The sequence below is a fragment of the Cimex lectularius genome, unplaced genomic scaffold (assembly GCF_000648675.2).
Source record: "Cimex lectularius strain Harlan isolate CLEC.00 unplaced genomic scaffold, Clec_2.1 scaffold29, whole genome shotgun sequence".
Lineage (NCBI taxonomy): Eukaryota > Metazoa > Arthropoda > Insecta > Hemiptera > Cimicidae > Cimex > Cimex lectularius.
Genome location: NW_019392675.1, coordinates 146,890 through 168,787, shown reverse-complemented (window position 1 = coordinate 168,787; position 21,898 = coordinate 146,890). Strand labels below are relative to the sequence as shown.

The window sequence follows — 21,898 nt, the reverse complement described above, 5'->3', positions numbered from 1 at the left end:
GACTACATTTTCAAAAAAATATTTCATAAGCCAATATATGGTTTTATATTTTTACAGATTTTTTTTTATTTATTTATAAATGATCAAAAGGACAACATTTTTAAAAATATTTTCAAAAAATATTTCATAAGCCTATACTTTGTATTTTTACAGATTTTATTTTTTAATTCTAAATACTCAAAAGTATTACATTTTCACAAAAAAAAATTCATAAGTTTATACTTTGTATTTTTACAGAATTTTTTAAAAATTCTAAATGCTCAAAAGTATTTCATTTTGAAAAACATATTTCATAAGCTATTTATGTTTAGTGGCTAATTGACCATATTAATTATTTAAATGAATATCTTACTCAAAAAGAATAATCAATTGAAATATTACATAAGCTTGGTCATAGAGTATATTTTTTTAAAATTCATGTATATATGTATGCATGCAATTTGTGTTCACATTGTGATCTGTAAATAAATCTTTTTCATTTTTTAAATTTATAAAGACACAAAAGTACTACATTTTCAAATAATATTTCATAAGACTACACAATGTATACAATAATTTGCATTTTTACTGAATATTTTTATATTTATAATATTTATAAAACATTTTAAACAAATATTTTATAAGCCTACAAAAGATATACAATGGATGAACCACACTTTTCTTTGACTGGATTCCTCCTCCTTTTGCTTCTCTTCTGGGAGAAGAACAATCACAAAAAGAGCAGGTTCTAACATTGTACCGTCCTTCTGTTGGGAAAAGAAGTTGATTCCGTAAGTTTCCTGATAGGAAACAAGCCAAGAAAAGTCACGTTTAAGTAGTTTGAACATATCTTAGTGTTCAACTGGCACTTGATTATTTGTAAAAGTGGTTGTGACTTTACCTTGAAAATGATGTGTGGTGTTTAGTGACCGTTAATTAATGATTATTTGGAGATGTGGGCACTCCCAACATGTCAAATTAATGACACACCTACACAGAAAACAAACTCTTTGAGCCCTGAAGATGATCTCAATAAAGATTGAAACATTGGCACGATAAAGAAAATGTTTTTCTAAACCTATGTCACACCAGACCGCATCTTAAGGTATCTACACAATCTTGAAAATCATGTTTTTGTGTGTGTATGTGGTGTTTTTCAAATAAAATTTCATTTCGCAGGAAAAAGAGAAAAAAAAACAGATCAAAAGTTTTCTTGCTGAAGATTTTTATTTATACACAATTATATACATGCATATTTATTTTTTTTTAATGTACATTTTTTCAATATTAAATTTAGAGATCATAAAATTGTCAAACTTTTAAATTGACATAAAACAATGAAAGAACAAACATTTCAAAAATGAATATGAAAATTTAGTAAGGATTATAGCTGAAATAACAATTGACAATTATCATCAGTTTTCATATATTCACTCAAAAAGATTAAACTAATAGGATTTTTAAAAAAATATATAAAAATAAAAACAAATATAAATTTAAAGAGCAAAACCTTTTAACAATACATTTTTTTAAAATTATGAAATAAGACTATAATTGGTTTAATGGTAATGAGTAACTGACACATAAATATGCCAATTACTGGTATAATGAACACATTGAAACTGACTTGTGACATTCTTTATAACACTATCCTAAACAAAAAATCAGTATTGAAAATATGAGGTAATAACCATAATCTTTAAAATTTCATGGCAAATTTTTCAGATTACTCTAAATTATACTTTTTTTTTTTTACTGGACTTCCAGGTCTAGGTTTAGTTCTATCAGAATTTATCACTACTTTCATATAAGTAAAAATTGAACACAAATTATTTATCAAATTAAAAATTAAATGACTAAAATATTTTGGGTTATCAGGGTTAAAGCCATCCATTGGTTCTTAACCATAAAATACTGTCCAGACATATATTTATTCGCATCAATGTATGAAAACGTTCATTTTTAAATGTTAATCATTTAAAAACATATCACTTACAAAAAAGAAAGGTTCTTGTACAAAGTTACCTTTGTACAACAACAACCAATCATTAAGCTTGGGTAACAAAATTATCTTAAATATTATTGTTGTTCTCGTTTACATTGGCGTTAGCATTATTTATGCAAATATTCAAATTGAAACCATTAATTTCTGAATTGGCTGTCCTGTGTTTTTTATATGTAGGCCTGCTGAAATTCGTGATAATATTAGATGTGCTAGTCGTTCTAAAAAAAAAGTTAACAATTAACAAGAATTAAGAATCGTAAATTATAATTAAAAACATCACTTACTCAGGTGAAGATGAGAAATTAGAACGTTCTGCAGAGAACATGGCAAACTGTCTTTCTTCACAACCAGAATTTCCTATAATCAAAAGTTTAATAACATACAGAACTATTACAGAAGTAATAAAAACGTAAAATACGTGAATATTAAACTATTTATGTGAAAATTACCTGCTGGGTTTTCGCTCTCTTCCAGTTGTTCATTTTCATCACTTCTGAAAAATTTTACATTATTTTTAAAAGTTTTTAATTATTGCATGTAATTATGAAAAACTCATCAATAAAAGAATAAAATTAATTTAAAAAAATCTTTATCCGTGTATATGGAGATTTTCTTAAACAGAAAAAAAAGTTAGATAAATGTATAATAATGAGGTTTTTCAGTAAACGTCATAAAACATAACATAGGTCTACAGACAAATAAGACATATATAAATAATGTAATTGATTTTTTGAGAAATTCATAATCATGCTCAAAATGTGCCAAATGAATTGTGCATGTTAGTTATTGAAGCTTTTCTATTTTTTTACAAGCAGTGCTTACATGTCTGTAGATAAAATTTTAGTGTTTAATTCTCCCCAATAATATTCTTTTCTCCTCGCCTTGTTTAGGTGCCTACAACTTATACAAGTTAAACATAAGTTAAATATAAAGTAATTAGAACAGTTGTATAAAATGTTTACTTACTCGGCAACAGGTCGCCATGTACTAGGTTGAGTGGTGTCATCAAAGGTTTCCGGTAAGTGTTCTTCCTCTCGAGGAACAGCTATTTAACAATTTAAAATGTTATTTAGATATCGTGAGATGTGGTCTGGTGTAATGTAGGTTTAGACAAACAATTTCTTTATCGTGCCAACGTTTCGATCTTTATTGAGATCATCTTCAGGGCCTGGGATTTATAAACATTGTTTAGATTATACAAATACATGTAAGATGTAAATATGAATTTATACAATGATATACAATATAGAAATTTTAGGTTTAATCAAAGTATTGGTACTCAGTCAAAGTGTGTTTTTTGTGTACATGTGTTGTGTGTCGTGTTGAGAGTGTTAGTGAGAAATTAATGTTTTTTTTTTTAAATGCTGGCATAATAAAGAAAATGTTTTTCTAAACCAACACCACACCAGACCATAACTTATTTCTAAATAACCATTAATTAACAGTTACTAAATACAACATATTAAAATGTTATTGTGAGTATGATTTCAAATCGATAACACAGTGAGAAAAAAAATAAAAAAAATAAAATAAGTACCCATTGTCTGTTCCCCTTGTTCAGGTGCCAATGATCTGAAAAGAAAAAGAAATCAGTACTGATAATTGCAAATTAGTATATAACTTGTTTACCCTTCATTGACATAATATGGGAATTTATAACAATTGGCCTTTTGTCTCTTGTCGAATTCACAATCAATCTGATGCCTCACACCTCCAGTAGTGTTGATTTCTATATCACTGCTAAACGGAAGAGTAGATCGAATAGGCTTAGTTTCATGTTCAATTCTGTGGTTAGTGAGTTCAGGTGCGTTTTGATACGGAGGAGGAGGTGCACTTGGTGAAATGCAATATCTATCCGGTTCACTGATTATTTCATTCGATCCCTTGGTATTACCTGCACATTATAAATTATTTAAAAATAAACTGGAATAAACAAATTGTATTCTAAAAAAGTACAAATTAATTATTTCTTTCCTTTCTATTTGCTTTACTATGATTTTTATAAAAATGTATATTAGCATGAATAGAGGTTTAAACCTACACCTCTAGGGGAGTGAATGAGATCAGACTTGTATTGTGTCGGATTGTGATGTAGAATATACATTATCACTTGCGCTGAGGGATTGCGTTTTGGAATGTGAATATCAATTGATGGGTAGTAAATGAATTGTCTTTTCCACAAGAGGCATTTTGTTTTGTCAGACGCATTTCGGTCTAAAATATATGCCATTCTTGACAAACTACTTGCCAAATCCCTAGCCATTCAGATATCCACTTTTGAACTTATAACTATGTAAAAAAAATCAAACTACTTTATATAAAAAAAAAGTTACTGAAGATGGTCTGTATTATACTGAAATGCATATGGCAAAATAAATGCCTATTGTGGAAAAGACAATTTATTATTTAATTCCACAAAGGATGGACAGTACCAAAAAATTAATGTGAAAATCTTTGTTTGTATGTATATGTGTCTTCTTGTTCTTTTATTAGTAATTTGACAATTTGAGGTAACAAACAATAAAAGGTTAGGAAGTAAAGAAAAGGAGAAAAAAAATAGTCAGTGAGAAAAGTGCATGAAAGGAAAAATGCAGAATTTTCTGTTTTCTGAACAAAGGCCAGTAATTTGTTCTACTTGGGGGACTGCGGTGGCTGAGCGGTTAGAAGGGGTTTTTTTTTTTTTGCAACAGCAGAGGTCATATAAACCCTCAGGGTGCCGGTGTTTTTGAAAAAAAGCCCATTTGTAAGTATGTCGGGTTCGAATGCAGAGCCGCTGGATTCGAACCCCGGACCTTTACCTTACAGTGATGAGCGCCAGGTCAAAGACTAAACCTTGCGGCCACCGACGCCCCTCTCCAATTTGTATTTGTCACTAGCAGTTCTGGATTTGAATCCCAGCAGAGTCTTCGGATTTTTAGTGGATTATACAATTATAATGAAGAATATAAAGTGGTTTGACACCTCATCTGCGATACCCAAAGGGTAGTTGGAAGTTAAGCCTTCCCTATGACAGGAATTACTTCGAACTACTAGAATCGTATAAGTATGGATATATCTTATGTAGTCCAGCTTCTTCCCCATAATTTATCAACTTAATCAATAATCCATTTATGTTTAAGTGGTCAATTGACCAAGTTACTTCTTTCAATTAACTATTCTTTTTATGTAAGGTCTTGGTTGAGATAAAAAATTCAGTGTCACTAGCGGGATTTTATCAATAAAGTGTAAATTATTTTTGGCTTGATCGTCCCTGCTCATCCTTCGCTGCCTGTACTCTAGTCTTGACTGTCAGAAGAATTTTACAGCAGTTTCATTCACAAAAATGTTCATGGGCAATCAAGCTAAAAGTCACCCCTTAAACCTCACCACATTTTATTATTAATTTATATTTATTATAATTTTGTTTTAACTTACATCTGTTACACTTTCTCCTCGCATAGTACGCTGCTACTGCTAAAGCAACTATAGAAGTAACGCCAAAAATAGCTACCCATAAATGTAGATTTACAAAACCTAAATATAATAAATAAATAATTTAAACAATAAAAATGTGTACGTTTATGTAAAAACAATTTATATTAAAAAAAAATACTTTCCTTTCCCTGTTGATACATTTGGAGGTAATGATTTCTGGTTGGTGTATCCCATCGGTTGTAATATTTCTGCATTGATTAATATACAAGTGCTTGGTTCTGATCCGTCTACTAGCTTTGGTGAATGATAGCTGCAATTATGCAAGAGGTGAATAGATGAAAGTTTAGCAAAAATAAAATGAAATCCAAGCTGTCCAAACTTTTTAAAAATATTTTTTAGGAGCAATGACTGATGATTTTTTTTTATAAGGAGAATTGAATTACTTGAATTAAAAAGCTTGATAAATATCTTATATATTTTATTGAGAGATTGATCTATGTAGCCTGTAAAGTGATGAACCTGTACTTTGGTTGTTTGCGATCATTTTTGTCTCACAGGCGGCCCAAAATGATCACTAACGACCAAATTGCATATATTTAATTGAATTTAGCAAATGTAGTTTGGTACAATAGGAATAACAAAAATGTAAATAAAATTGTTCCAAGGAACATCATGCAATGCTAAGGCAAAATTTACAAAATGAGTGTGCATAACTAACTATTAAGGAACAGAAAGTCATTTAACAAAATTTAACAATGTGATTTAATTAGTCAATATGTTGTTATATACAACACCTAAATCTTTTTCTAGAAGAATTTCCAAAGGCTAAAAAATCAATGACAACATGAAACAAGATTTTTCTCAAATAACTTTCTTTATGAAGTAAAAAAAAAAAATATATATATATATATATAAATCTGCCAAAATTAAAGGATTGCTAAGGATTTTTAAAATTTTAATTTTATAACATGCACAATGATTTCTCTGATCACAAATGATTAAACCATTTGTTATGGTTTATCTTGTTGGATTTTCTGTTAATGCTAATCTTTGAACATTTGGGATAAAAAAATTCTTCCTTTGATAAAACAAATTGGGTTATTCCTATTATTATTCCACAGATCCGAACTGGTGCTTTAACAAATAAACAAAACTTAAAAGATAGGAAAATAATATTTAACAAATTCTATAATTTTCTATTGAAAACAAGCTTTTCAATTTTTTATTTATCAGTTATAAAATAATCTGAAATTTAGTACTAAGCCAAATAACAAAAAAATATATATACATAAATATATCAATAAAATTGAGTAATGAGTTTAGTAATAAACTTATGTAGTGGAGTTAGGCATTTTGAAAAAGATTTTTAGCAATGCGATAAATTATTTTCTCCATAAAATAAATAAATACTGTTTTCCAACACCACAGCGTTGTTATTAGTAACACAATTATGCACTTAAAAACTATAAAAGCAAATATATCACATCTACTTCAAAGAATGCACTCTTTAAATATAATTATAATAAATTAGTAAAACTAGCATATTTACATGAAAGGATAATCCTTTAAGGAAACCAACACACAAAACAATATCAAAATAAGACAGTGCACCAAAACTGAAAAAAATTAAAATTCCCTGTGTGGGTTGTGAACTCACCGGAATTATGATGAAGCCTTTGTTTTTATTATTAAGGCAGCCACCAAATCACCTCCTCTCACACATTTGACAACTAAATTTAATCACAACAAGAAAACATAACATGACAGATTGGAGGCTCCAGTCTCGGAGATCGCTATAGGTCCTAAAATTGGATTTAGGGCATATTCATGATCAAATAATGTTTTAACCCGTAATGAGGAGAAAAAAATCCGAATCGGTAAGAAAGGTATAATTTAAAAACAATTCAAGCTATATTACAAAAAAAAAAAAAAAAAAAAAAATGAGAGTTAACATTAGAAATTGACCAGAGTGAAAAGGTGTTATCAGACGTGAAAACTAACATTGCTGAATGAAGAAATCTCCAATACTTTAACAATACATCAAATTATTTTTACATTCTTATAACAATTATTGTTCAATAAAGTTGAGGTAAAATGACAATTGAAAAGCAAACTCACCCAGCAATGCATTCACCACATTGTTCTGGCTTTTGAGGGCAGTCATCAATTGTAGAATTTTTCCTAAAAAAGCGTATGCAGTTTGAGCACAGTGCACATTTGTAAAGTGCACTTTCCTTATAGCAATATGTGCCTTTGGGGCAGTCCAGATTGCTGCTGCATTTCAACTGAAAAACAAAAATATTAATAAATTTATTAAAATCCTAATAAATTAGTGGGGGGGTAACCCACCAACATTTTCATTATTAATAATTGGCAATTAACTATCTATTGTATGTAAATTGCATGATTTTAGCGAACTACACACTTTGACCTTGTTGGAAGAAAGTTCTCCAATTTATTTTTATTTTTTAAAAATATTAAGGTTTAGGGTTAAAGAGTTCAGCCTATTTACGGCCTAACACACCGTGATTGACATAGGTCTATTGCACAATCTCAATTACTATCTAGATTTGTTAGGCTTTTTATCAAATTACAAAACTTTGTTAAGGTGTGCCTTCAAATCTTGGCTTTTCCTTTTTGAGGAATATGAATCTCAGCCTGCATAGGACTTGGCACCAACAGAGGTTTGGTTGTTTTCTGTTGATTTCTGTTTCTCATTTTTCCTGAGAATTTGTTTCTTGTGCTCCAGTGTTGATACATTCGCCTCGGGAGTTTGCAGTGTCCAGTCAGCATCCTACTATCATTCTAGTCAAATTAGTACTCCTGCCGTTAGTTTCCGCGATGTATTTTAATGAACTTTGATGTCTCTGTCTTGGAATAAAATCCCATTGAACTGAGGACTTATTCTTAACCCATTGTCTGATAGATCTAAATTTTTGGCAATTTGATATGCCATGTAAGTACAATTCAGGGATAATAGGTGTCCTCATCAAACTTTCCATGGCCGACCTATAAATCCCATATGAAGTATGAAAAACTATAATTTCACTTTGTTATTTAACAAAAAACTAATACCTAGACCTTGTCCTTTTGAAATGAAAAGAAATGCTGTAGTTTGATGTACACACACCTGTCACGACAATCCAACAGATGTGAAATTTTGGACTTAAAATTTGGAAGATTAAATCTGGTGGTCTGGGTCAGCAAAGACAGGAATTTCCTGAATGTAAAATGAGATGTAAAAAGATGACCTTTTTTTGCGATTAGCCAATGAATTTTCTTGTTATGATGCATATTAATTTGTGTATAAAAAACAAAAACATCCAAAAAACTGTTTTGTATTAAAATTATTTAGAGTGAAAACTTTTTAATTTTTTTAAAAGAGCAAATTATTTTTTACTTTGCACGAACAGGAAAAAAAGATAAGTACTGACATTAAATGTAATGTGCACAAAATACAAACCAACAAAACAACCAAAGCCATGAATTTGTCAACTACTGTTACATTCTCTATGTTTTTTATTTCTGCCTAAAGGGTCATGACAAACAAGTAATTTTGTTCATTATTTTTTCAAGCAATTTAATAATTAAAAAGTTTTAAAAAATGTCATCAAGTAAAAATATTTCAACTCTGATAAAATAAGTTGTGATACTTTCTTTTAGTTTTTTTTATGATCTATAGGTCTATTTAAACAAATTTGTTTAAATAGGTCATCATGACCCTATTTCATTAAACAAAACGAGTTGTTTGCCATGGTCCTTTGAGCAGATATAAAATAGAATTACAATACTTGAAAAGTGGCTTTGGTTATTTTGTCAGTTTGAATTTAGTACACACTACATATAATGTCAATAGTGTCATTTTTTATATGTTTAAATTAATTACATAGTAATTTAAATTTATTTTTAGAATTATCCCATTGTTCTGTCATTTTGCAGTGGTCAGTGGTGCCGATATGTTTGCATTTGAATCCCTACTTCTTTTTTAAACATAACATGAAAATAATATTGCCACATATTTATTTGTTTATACACATTGGTGAGGGAAAGTAGGAATTAAAAAAAATACCAATAAAAAGGCGTTTTTGGACATTTTTACAACTGACATAACATTGTTGTCTATTGATCCTGAATTTCGATTACGTAAATTTAAACTGCATAATATTAATGTAAAATCTTTATTGCAATCCAATAAAAGCTTCAATTGAAAAACTAAGTACAAAGTTAAAAAAAAAGGTAAGAAAAATAAAATAAGCATTGCACATTAGATAAATCAGAAGTTATATTATTAATTAACTAATTATTCTTAATATACTTTCTAATCGAATTTTATTTATAATATACCAAAGTAATTAAAATTCAAAGAATCAGCTGTGATCAGGAATGAGGATTTTTTTAATTTTTTACCAAATGCAATTTAAAAAGCAACTGTCCGTATTTTAAAAGAGAACTCCTGCAAATAAACATTTTTTTTATGGAGCATGGAGATGGAATTACATCATCCATTTATGAGAAAAAAGTGTGGTGTGATCAGAAAAGGGGCTTGATTCTCGGAATAGGAATAATCTTCTTGCGAAAAATGTCCGATTTTTTTATGGACGATTTTAAATCCCTTCAAATCTGACAATTTCCTTTAAAAATTAAATGGCAGGCGACTTTAAATGGACAACTTGGGCTTTAAAATCTGTAAAGAAAACGCCGACAAAGTTGTATTAGACCTAGACGGCAACGTTTTAATTAACGTGTTAGCAGTTTTTTCTCTTCTGTTGCATGGAATTATCATCTACCACCACCTCCGTGACGTTTAAACATTTTGAATTTATGTATACTAAAAATTATACATACACAATAAATATTATGACTTAATAAAACGAAACATCTCTCAAAACAAAAACTGAGTTTAAGTATAGCAATAGTCACGCAATATACCGGCACCTAAAAAGTTAATTAAAGTTTTTTTTTAAAGTATATTTTTGTTCTATTCTTTACAATACAAAAAGTATCAAAAAATTATATTTGAAAGATGGCATTGTACTATGTTATGCTATTACATTGCAATGTTATGCTGTTGCATCATCATATTTCTAACAAGTTTCTTATAATGTTAATTGGATTTTTTTAAGTTTATTTTTTCTTTTTTCTTTCTTGTTTTCGATTGATATAGTTGATATACTGATTTTTTTTTTAGTATCTGCGTGTTTTTTATAGATACGCATATTAGAAACCATTACAATATAACAATATACATCAAAATATGACCCCACCATATTTTGAATATATGTATGCGTAATTATACATACACAAATAAATATTATGGCTTAATAAAATGAAACATATCTCAAAACAAAAAAATGGGTTTAAATATAGCAATAGTCACACAAAGTACGGCACTTAAAAACGTTGATTACTTTTTTAAAGTATATTTTTTCTATTCTTTACCAATTAAAAAAAAAGTCGCAAAAAATTATATTTGAACGATGGTATTGTACTATATTTGTTATTACAGTGCAACATTAATTTGTTGCAACATCGTCACATTTTTACTTTCTTACACTTTTATGTTGTTAATTAGATTTTTTTTAAAGTTTATTTTTTCTTTTTAATTCTTATTTTCGATTAATAATGTTGAAATACTGTATTTTTTTGGAGCATCTGTGTGCATTTTTTTATAGATATATATTATGCCCTTTTATAATATAACAATATACATGAAAATATGACCCGACGTATTATGGTCGTACAAGATAAATAGCAAAAATAAATAGATAAGTTCATAAAATTTATGAATTATCCTGAATACTGCTTGTTATTATTGTACATATTACGATTATAATATAAAAATATATATCGAAATGCCACTCTATATACATGTCCTTCAAGAAAAAAATTAGTATGTACGCGAAATATAAATAAAATACGAAAATTATGACTCACCTCTTCCCCGCTGATCATCACGACCTGAAAAATAAAACATAACTGTAAATCCACGGTTATAACTATCAAAATATAATTATTGCTGAGAGAAAAAAATATAAGTGCACACCTTCATAAGCGCGATGAAGCACAAAATGGGGAAAATTTTGACGCGGGACATTTTTTCAACTGAGTCGCGCACCTATTTGAAATGGAAAACTTTTTCCGAACTGTCACTGGTATACCGTGGACGACGTAAAGAATCAGAATCATCCGGCACAATCTGATCCCATTCCAACTTGCAAGTGCCAAGCTCACCTTCCACACTGTGGCAGCAGTACCTGATCCAAAGAGGGGGCGAACATGCAAGAACATGTCTTCCCCCTCTCACGACTCGTTTCTATTCCAATAATAAAAAAAAAAAAAACATATCTTTGCCATCCACTATTATGTGTCAAAAGAGTACATTATGGGAAAAAGAAATTGAATTAAACTGATTTTAACCAACCACAAAGTAATAAAATCCTTTCTCTCTGCCAAATTTACTAGTTAAAATTGGTCTCGTCTACATTTCTGTAAAATTATTAATTATGTTGAGCTTGTTTATTAAACATTAAAATAATTTATATATATATTAGTCATGCCTTATAATGTGCTCGTAATATTGAGTCTAGATTGATTTATATCTTATAATTTGTTAATTCTAGTTCGTAAAACTTGATTTTCTGTTTAATTTTTAAATAGACAGAAAAAGGGGGTCGCAACCCCGTTATTTTGCTTAGCTGATGGGAAAACATCCTTGAAAAATTGTTACCTGTTCTAAACTGATTAAGTTCTGGACTTCTGGAGCATGCAAAATCATGTTACAACCAAGTTTTCCTTGCTGCTGCTTTTTAACCCATTACACCAAATAAACATAATGCAATAAATTCCCACTCCAAGAATAAAAATGTTTGTTGTATCATTTTTTATTAATAACTTTTGATAAACAATATATGCTTTCGTTACATTAGGCAGTTTGTTCAGTTGGTTAACTTATTTTAAAATATGATAATAGTAAAGCGAGGTAAATGGTTTATATCCACATCTCACAAAAAAACAGCCTTAATCATAAGAGAGGACAAATCCTCAATAAGACGAGTGCTTACCCATTCGTCCTGATGGAGATGCTGGCTGGGATGGTGTTGCTCTCTGACAAGCCCTTCCTTTTCTCCTCCATGTTCAACCATTCGACAGCAACACCAACTTCTATCTGACCTGATTCTTCCTGATAGAAGCTATCCTAAATGACCCATAATGATCCATTTATTTAAAAAAAAAAAATAAATAAATAAAATAAAATAACCTGGAAAATGGTGCATCAACCACCATATGACATTCAACGTTAACAAAAGCAACATCACTACTTTTAATAGATTTAATCTGCACTATGCTTTCCTTATTAATATATATTAGTATTAATATATAATACCTTATTAAGTAGAGTAAAAACGAGCTAAGATATTGGTATTCACTTTGACCAATCTCTCTACTTTAATCACCATATCAACCTTCTAGCCAATAGAGCAAAGTTTAATTTCACTTGAATCTTGACGTTATTGTTTATTTGAGATCGTGAGATGCGGTTTGGTGTAACATAGGTTTCGACCTTTTTTGAGATCATCTTCAGGGCCTGGGATTTATCATCATTGTTTAAATTTTACAAATAGGATGTGGAAGTAGGATGTGAAGAAAAATGAATTTATACAATGCTAGACAATTTTAGATTTAAAAAAATGAATTTATATAATGCTAGAAAATTTTAGGTAAAAAAATGAATTTATACAATGCTAGATAATTTTAGATTCAATCAAAGTATTTGTACTCACTGAAAGTAAAGTTCAAAATACTTTGATTGAATCTAAAATTTTCTAGAATTGTATAAATTCATTTTTTTTTTAAATTTTCTAGCATTGTATAAATTCTTTTTTTTTTCACTCCTACATGTATTTGTAAAATTTAAACGTTTTTTATAAATCCCAGGCCCTGAAGATGATCTCAGTAAAGATCGAAACGTTGGCATGATAAAGAAAATGTTTTTGTAAAACTTACGTCACACCAGACTGCATCTCAAGATTTCTGAATAATCATTAACTAAATTTAAATTTTTAAATTTAATCATTAACTAAACGCTACACATTATTATTATTATTATGAGTGTTACTTTTATCAAAACAATTTGATCGTTAATTTCATATATTATTGTATTTTAATTATATTTTATTTTTATATTATTATGTCATTCTGAAGGATTATCACACCCCGATGTTCTGACCCTAGGGTCTATACATCAGGGAGTTCATTCAATTATTATTTCTTATACATTTTATTAATGTATTTTTCTATTCATTGTATATTTTCTATTATCATTTTAAATTGTACTTTACTTTTTAAACTTTTAAATATATATATATGTCGCTTGTCTGATGGTCTTTGATTAGTTTGCAGTTGTCTATCTCTATAAATATCAAATTAGCACATTGACAAATGATAATGTTATGTTTAATAAAGTTCACCTAATGTTTTTACATAAAACTATACATAAAAATATTAATAATTAGTAGCAATTAAATGAATAGCAAAACTTAAAGAAAAATTTACATTAGTATATTTTTTACATGTATGGTTTGTTTGTTCTTTTACGTTGATTATTGTTTAAATTCCTGCAATTTGATTGCAGTTGTCTGTGTAAATATTTAAATTGAGGTAAATAGGATTGCAAAACAAAATATTTTAACCGACTGATGAGAAAGGTAGTTAATGGGAAATTTGAATTTCTTTACTGCCTACATAAGAAGAATTAGCCTAACCCATAAACCTTGCAAATTAATATTGCGAACACCGTATCAATAATAATTCTAAAGCTAATTTACACACCATTTCAGGAGTTTGATGCATTTTTTTCATGGCCCGTCCTTCACTAATATTTAAGGGCTTAATTAATTAATTATTCTTCCTTATTTATCTGCGCTAGCAATTATGCGCAGAGTTGAGATTAGAGAAGGGCAGACGCCATTTGTTTGGCGAAGTCCTCTGCTGATAGTTGATCTTTCGTTCGTCTACCACTGTTTGTGTTGGGTTTAAGTTTAAATCGTGTTTTTTTTATTCTTCCGGCTAGGACGTTGATATTTTTCTTTTCCGCCGGAAATTCTGATTTGTTTAATTAAAGCAGGATAAGAAATATCGTTAACACCATGGAGTACCGCGTAAGTCCTGTTTTATCCCATTGTCTGTATTTTGTTTTTATCACCTGCCAAGCACTTCGTACGGCCTGTTTCTCATTTCTGGCTAATTAACGAACATTTCCTTTGAAGCTGGGATCCATGTCTTTATGGACGAAGGCCCAACAACTCCAAGGGGAAGCCCTCCAGCAGGTCCAGGCTGTTTACGGGGAGCACTTTCCGATCGAAGTCCGTCACTTTTTGGCCCCTTGGATCGAAGACAAGATGTGGTGAGTTAAGTCGATGCTTTGAAAACGACTAAACTTGCTCCTGTTCAGCACATTTCTTATGACACTTCTTTCAAATGATAAGCAGGTGGTTCATTTATCATGTTTTTAATTTTTATCAGTCAAACTTCATCTGAAAGAAATGTCTCCTTTTAAGTACAAAATTTTGATCTCCTATCCTTTGAAATCAAAGATTCAGATCAAATTAACACAATAAATTCTGTTGAATCAGGGCGGAAATAGAGCCTGACAATCCTCAACATGAACAGTACGCGACGACTTTATTCACATCACTTGTCCAGGAACTTCAAGTCAGGGCAAACAGCCTGGTTTCCGAAGAACATTTCATAACTAAAATAAAGTTGATGGATGCCGCTAATTTTTTCCAGGTGCAAATTTTGACCTTTCTCAGCTTAAAACTAATTTTTATCACAACTTGATGTAATAACATTTTCCATTTCAGCAACGTTATGCGCACAACCCCTTGGCTTTGTTTGGTATCCTTAAGCATTGCTTGAATACAGAATTGAAATTAGTGCAACAGGCTGAAAACGTATGTAAATGGTAAATATCAAATATTTATTTGTATTTCTAAGAAATGATTTTTGTCAGGCTGGTGTGGACCTTGGCGGAGGTGGTATGAGCACTGTAGCTGCTGAAATTGCCCAGCAGTTGGAAATCTTAAGAGCTAGGACGCACGAAACCTCTGAAGATCTAAGGCGAATGGAGCAAGAGCAAGAATCTTTTGCCCTACAGTATCATGAATGCACAAAGCTCAATGGTAAGTTTACAACTTACTGGATACGCCATTTTGGCTTTGTANTTGTAAAGAGCCTTTGCCCGAAAGAAACTTTACTTATTGGGAGTGGTTTTATGCAGTGATGAAACTGACGAGGGAACACCTCAAAGGACCCTGGGTTGATGGGTATGAGAAATATTTAATAAACCTTGCAATGGTAGTTCAAATTGATTTTTTATACTGTTTTAGTTGTATCCTCGGTTTTGTGAGAAAAAAGCAAGCTGAAGAAATGCTCTTGACTTGTGCCAATGGCACGTTTCTTCTTCGTTTTTCTGATTCAGAACTTGGCGGTGTTACGATAGCCTGGGTTGGCTGTACAGAAGATTCGAGTAAATACTTCTATATTTTATTTTTAAAAAAGTAATATATAATATTTTAATTGCAACAATTATTTCAGAACATTCTGAAGTCTTTATGCTGCAGCCTTTTACAAGTAAGGATTTCGCCATAAGGAGCTTGGCCGATCGAATATCAGATCTCCACCATTTGGTGTATCTCTATCCTGATATTTGCAAACAGCAAGCATTTAGCAAATATTACACACCATTTACAGGTACGATTGTCCTGTTATGTATACATCCCAGATGTTAAATATCACATTTTTTTCATTCTCAGATAACAATTCCACGACGACTAATGGATATGTGAAACCCATGCTGGTAACGCAGATTCCAAGGTTCAGCAATCCGAACAGCTTGCCACCCACACCGCAAGCAATCTTTCAACCGCAGTCCCCAGAAAATAGCACTGTTGGGGATAATGTGAACAGGTATACTGAACTTTAAAGTTTAACTTTTAAAATTAGCATGGGGAAGGGGAAGTTACCACATTTTATATATTTTAATTCACACATTGACCGGGCCCTCTGGCCGATATTGATACCCTGAATTTGATTTATTTAATATTTAAAATAACGGGCCAAGTCCACTCACGCACAAGGAAAGGAGGAGATGTCAGCACATAGTTGTCAACTGCAGTCAATGTGCTAAGAGGATTAGATGGCAAGTTTACTATATTCTTTATGTATGGCAAATTAAAAAAAAAAGAAGTCTTGTAGTATTTGATTTCATATGTTTAATGTGGTAACAATTTTCATTCTTCACAAGTTGCCAATTCACTTTTTTATTATTACTCTATCCAATTTTGGTTTTATCCTTTTTGTTTATACATTATTTTATTATTTTTCTCAAATGTTTTGGCAGCTTTCATTCCGTACTGGAACTGTAATTCAGTTCATTTCAAAGTCGCAAGTGACCTGGGGCCATGAAAACCTTCAGTATTCTCACAAGCTACTGTCAACATTACAAACATGAATTATTTACATAATCTTTACATTCCAACTATGTAAAAAAAAACTTTTATCCTGCCATTTACCATACAGAATTTTTGCTGACAAACAACATATTGCTTTACATTAATTTATTTTTATTATTTATATGTGTTTTTGTTTGCATTTATTTTTATGTATGCGTATTATTGTTTTTGTGTATAATTTTGACTTTTTAATGTACTATTAAGGTTCTTAGTCAGTATTTTTAAATTGTGTTCAGAAAGCATTTTGTAATTAAGAATTTAATTCTAGTTGGTAAATCTGGAAAAATTGAATTACATGTTTTATTGGCTGTTCGGTAGGTTTATTTAACACATTAAAGTTTTACACAAACTTTAAAGGGAATTTATTGTTGAAATTTTATATTTAAAGAAATTATAATTTGTTTAAGATGTACATTCCATGCAAGTTTAATTTAACTTTTTATTTTTATTTTTATTTCTTGTTTTATTTGATCTCTTAGATATACAAAGGAAACTTTAGATGCATTCACAGAGATGTCATTTTACTTTGATCAAATAAAATTTGTTGTTAGAAAGTCAATGTTTAAAATATTTATGTGCAATAGAGCTTACTCTCTTTATTATTATTCTATTTAGATAAATGTTTTTAACATCATCTAAATGTTGCACATGTTGTTTGTTAGGGTAGTTGTTTGATGTTATAATAGCTGTTTTTGTGTTATTTTCATTAAAAACCTATCATCAGGCTCGTAATGAGTTTGAAGATGACAAGTGATATTTCAGTCGGAGAAAAACGATGAAATTGAAAGGAAAAATACATTCCATCCTCTACTTCCATCCAAATTATTTAAATAGAGAAGTTTGATTAAAAAATCATTTAAAAAAACAACTTTATACATAGGTTCCAAATCTGTTAAAAGAATGTATTTAATGCTCAAATATTTTGTTTACGAATCTTTGATGAGCTCAATTCTTCAATTTGCACGAATCTTTTGTGCTTTCATAAAGATTTTAAAAGTAATGCACACTGCAAATATATGAACCAATTATGTTTAATATTAATTATATATACTGATATTTTTATAAATAAAAATATTTTCTGAAGGAAAGACAAAAAAATGCTCAAAAGTAAATTAGTTGTGTCGATAAGTAGCACAAAATAAACGGGCTGTACTTTTATTCATCTTAAATAGTCATTTGGATGTGTCACAGGGTGTTTGCTTTATTTGTATGTTTACAACGAAGATACCAAATTTCAGTTTAAGAACTTTTTTTTATAAGCGAACTCAAGAAAATATTTTAAAATGTTTACCTATCAAATAGGAGCAAATGAATAAAACTTAAGTTTTTAACTGTTTATCATATTTTATGTAGTATGTCAAGACTGAAATTTTCAGAGAATATAGGAATTAAATTTTCTTTCTTATTTGTTCTTGTTTTTAATTTAATTTTTTTTTTATAAATTTAAAGCAGGGTCTTAATTGTCAGGCTAAGGTTTGAAGGGAAAACTTGAAGCCTGTCCTTTCATATTTGGAAGTTGATAACTTTCTACTATTATAGATTTAAATTTTTTGACTTAAAACTCTACATTTTAAATGTTCTTTACCTCAAAGGTATTCTAATAAGATAGGGAACAATGATTAATTCATAACTGACTTGTTCACTTCCTTTTCCAATTTTTTAAATGAGATGTTATAGACAATGTTATGTGATGAAACGAATAAACTTTTATTGTAGGTAGAAAATTCATTCTAATCTCATGTTTAGAACTAATAGATTTAATTGTTCTTTCATGTTAGTCTAAGGAAAAACTCACAATTTTATTTTCTTAAAAAAAATCATTTGCCATTAAAACACATTTTTATATCTTATAATTTGTGAAAAATTTCTTGTGTCCATTTTCAATGGTTAAGAAGATAAAAAACATGTTTTTTTTAACAATTACAAAGTTCACATAGTTGTTTATTATTAATATCTTAATATAAGCAACCTGTTGATGTTAAATATAAATGTTTACTTCATGTGCAATTTTAAATTGTCAATGTTTTATGTTTACCAAAAAATATATATATAACGTTTCTGTATCAAATTTGATATTACAGATCGATGTTAAATACTTGTTATTGACTTTTGTTGTGTACCCATTTTCACACTTTCAATTTCCTTTATTCTTTGCGACATATTCTTCTTACTGTGATTTCATATTTCAATATTTATAATTTTCTGTTTCTCTCTCTCTCTCTCTACTGAAACACAAAATAACATTACACAAATAGCAACCGGAGGCACAACAGTAGTCAATAGCAGATATTGTTTATTCTTATGTTTGTTCCAAATTAACATTTTTAAGAATGTTTAAACAAAATCTGTATTGACTTGTGTTGTGTCTCTGTTGTAGCTACATAAACGCAACTGAAATGGATTACCTGCTTGGGGTCGAGTTGTCAGGCATCGATGAAACAACCATCGACAACTTTCCCGACTTGATGCAGTATACGAAGTAGTGAGATTTTATCATTTTACAACTTCCCACAGCCGAAAGTACAAAAATAAGAAATGTAATGTGTTTTAAGTTAACAGGAATGGAAACAATTTACATCATTGTGCCATTTTCCTCAGGGCTGTTTGTTATTTTTACTTCTGAGGGCTTTTAGGACTAAATCTCAAAAATAAGTCCACCATTTTATTTAAGCAATATTTACTGAATATGCATTTGCACATTATTACTCGCAGGACAAAATGGAAGCATTACACTGGTTTATTATAATAATACATTTCTTTCTGTTTTAAAATTATGAAATAATTTGGGAAAAAACTTTAAAAAAATTGCTTAAGCAAATTAAAGTTAAAATTGTTACGTACCATTCAAACTTTTTCTGATACTTTCTGTTTCATCTTCTACCTTTTATAAATGTTGACATTCTTGGTGGTATCCTTTAAATAATCCTGATGTCTAACGAAAGGTCAACCTTAACTTTGTCAAATAAAATGTCGAACTTCTTTAAATTTTGATAACTTGTAGGTCGTCAAGTCTTGGCATACCATCTAACCATAAATCACTTGCACTCTAACTTGTTCATATCAGGATTTTGAGCTAGCCGTGATAGAACATTACAATAAATATTAATTCACAATCTGAATGACTGGAGCCATGTAAGAGTCATCCATTTGCAAAAATTTGGTTCAAATGACTCCATAGGTGGTTCAAAAATTTTATTAATTTATATAGTGAAATTCCTTCCTGTGGTGTTGAACCTGTAATTTGGTCGTTACCGATCATGTTGGTCTAACTAACCTCGCTGTTTTGGTCTGTCAGATACGTTTCAGTATTTCGCCATCTTTAATGAACTGAAAATGGAAAATGCCAAAACGTGTCCGACAGACGAACCCAGCGATGAATTAAGTTGAATTAAAATTATCGGTAATGACCAAATTACAATGTCTTAATATACCTCTCGGCTGTAAGAGTTCTGCTGGATGACAAACTAAAAGTTATACAACTCCCAAGAATTGATCTGTGGAGAAAAATTGTATCACCTTCTACCAACCCCTTGTTCATTTAGTGACTGCTGAGAAGCACCTTCTAACAGTTTAGATTGAATTTTTTGCATCCCTTGTTGCTTTTGGGAGTCTGCTATACCAGCTCGGCATGTGCTTTTTTTTGTTCTTGAAGTTTCTTCAGAATCTGAAATCAATTGCTGTAAAAGTAGACCTTGGACAGCCTTGGCCTGGACAAAGAGAATAATTTTCTGTATCCTCATTTATTTGCATGATCAGATCCTCATCGCAAATTACAATTTTTCCTCCAAACTCCAAACTGAAAAACTTGACTACCGAGCAAATATGCATTAAAATTATTTTCATACTTTACTATCAAAAAGGCCTATGCCTTTCAAAAATTAAGTGATTTGTGATGCTTTAATTTTGCCTCGAGTGTATTAGAATTTTTTGTTTTATTAACTTGCACCATAAAACTGCTCTCTGCAACAATTTTTAGAATTTCATGTTATTATTGCCTTATGAGAATAGAAATGAAGCCTTATACGATTTAGAACGTTAGTTCAAAAGTGCCATTGAAAATTTAAATAGTTTAAAAATAAAATCTAGAGAAAAATAAAATATTTAAAGTACATTATATCGTTTAGAGTTTATAATAGATTTTATTTTCTAAAATTATGTGATATCATTCTAGACAGATAACATAGGATCTTACAAATTAAAATAACCTGTGTTGCTCCTTTGCAATATTTTTTTCTTTATAGTTTATAAAATTCTTTATCTTGTTTTATTTGGATTGTTTTCTTGTTCAATGTTTTATCTATCTGTTAAGAGTGAAAAGAAACTATGGATTACTTTGGCTATTGTGGCATCTGTGATATTTACGGAAAGGCTATATTTTGATGGATGGCTCGTCTGACAGCACAACTGTCTTTCAATATTTTTATAATTAATCACTTTTTGCAAATAAGTTGTCCATAAAGCCTACTATTTTTGAAGAAAATACTTCCAAAAGTACATAGAGAAATGTGCGACTTGTGTGTAAGTTTACGTTACGTTTAAGTTAACAAATTACTGCTTAACAAATTGCTTCTAAACGTGAGCTTCATTGTTTTTATTGAATTTTTAACACTTCTTTTCGTATATTTTATTAGAGAAGGTTTTTACACTCATGTGTTGGCCAAAATTTGTAATACTTTCATTAGAGTTTTGAAATTTTACCTTAGGAGGTGAGTTAGTTTATTAGAAAATTAAATGTGTTCAGACTTTTTTTAAAATTAGTATTTTAATTTATTTTCTTGATTCCTTCCAGTTTCAGTCTGCCATTTCCTAATTTGCTGCAATAAAATTNTCAAATATATATATATATATCCATTTACTGTTTTATATACTTTTTGTTAAACAAAAAAAAATTGTTAAAAATAAAACATACTTTTGTTATAATAACATTAATGTAAATTAGTGAAATCATAAAAAAGTACTAGAGCATAAATCATAGTTAAGTTTGTTC

The 21,898-nt window shown here is 29.6% G+C and overlaps 2 protein-coding genes across 7 annotated transcripts; one reads left to right on the top strand and one right to left on the bottom strand.

The window, feature by feature from the left end:
* Positions 1–1,302: 1,302 nt before the first annotated feature.
* Positions 1,303–11,660, bottom strand: LOC112126412. 6 transcript variants are annotated; one of them, XM_024225432.1, is made up of 12 exons: positions 11,442–11,660; positions 11,333–11,356; positions 7,517–7,683; positions 5,581–5,708; positions 5,399–5,497; positions 3,614–3,878; positions 3,522–3,556; positions 2,951–3,029; positions 2,807–2,884; positions 2,434–2,474; positions 2,269–2,341; positions 1,303–2,202 (listed from the first exon to the last, which is right to left on the bottom strand). In XM_024225432.1, the coding sequence occupies exons 1-12, from the start codon at positions 11,490–11,492 to the stop codon at positions 2,052–2,054; spliced, it is 1,191 nt and encodes a 396-aa protein (XP_024081200.1). In that variant the 5' UTR covers positions 11,493–11,660; the 3' UTR covers positions 1,303–2,051. The 6 variants fall into 6 exon arrangements, with proteins under 6 accessions (XP_024081200.1, XP_024081201.1, XP_024081202.1 ...); XM_024225433.1 differs by having other exon boundaries at positions 2,434–2,477; positions 2,807–2,878; XM_024225434.1 differs by having other exon boundaries at positions 2,807–2,878.
* Positions 11,661–14,349: 2,689 nt separating this feature from the next.
* LOC106661659 (signal transducer and activator of transcription 5B-like) lies at positions 14,350–21,738 on the top strand. Its single transcript, XM_024225437.1, is given in 10 exon segments — positions 14,350–14,556; positions 14,665–14,801; positions 15,031–15,187; positions 15,262–15,351; positions 15,411–15,618; positions 15,621–15,723; positions 15,787–15,926; positions 15,995–16,150; positions 16,213–16,366; positions 19,289–21,738. Coding segments are annotated over 10 exon segments (1,263 nt in total). The 5' UTR covers positions 14,350–14,544; the 3' UTR covers positions 19,395–21,738.
* Positions 21,739–21,898: the final 160 nt, after the last annotated feature.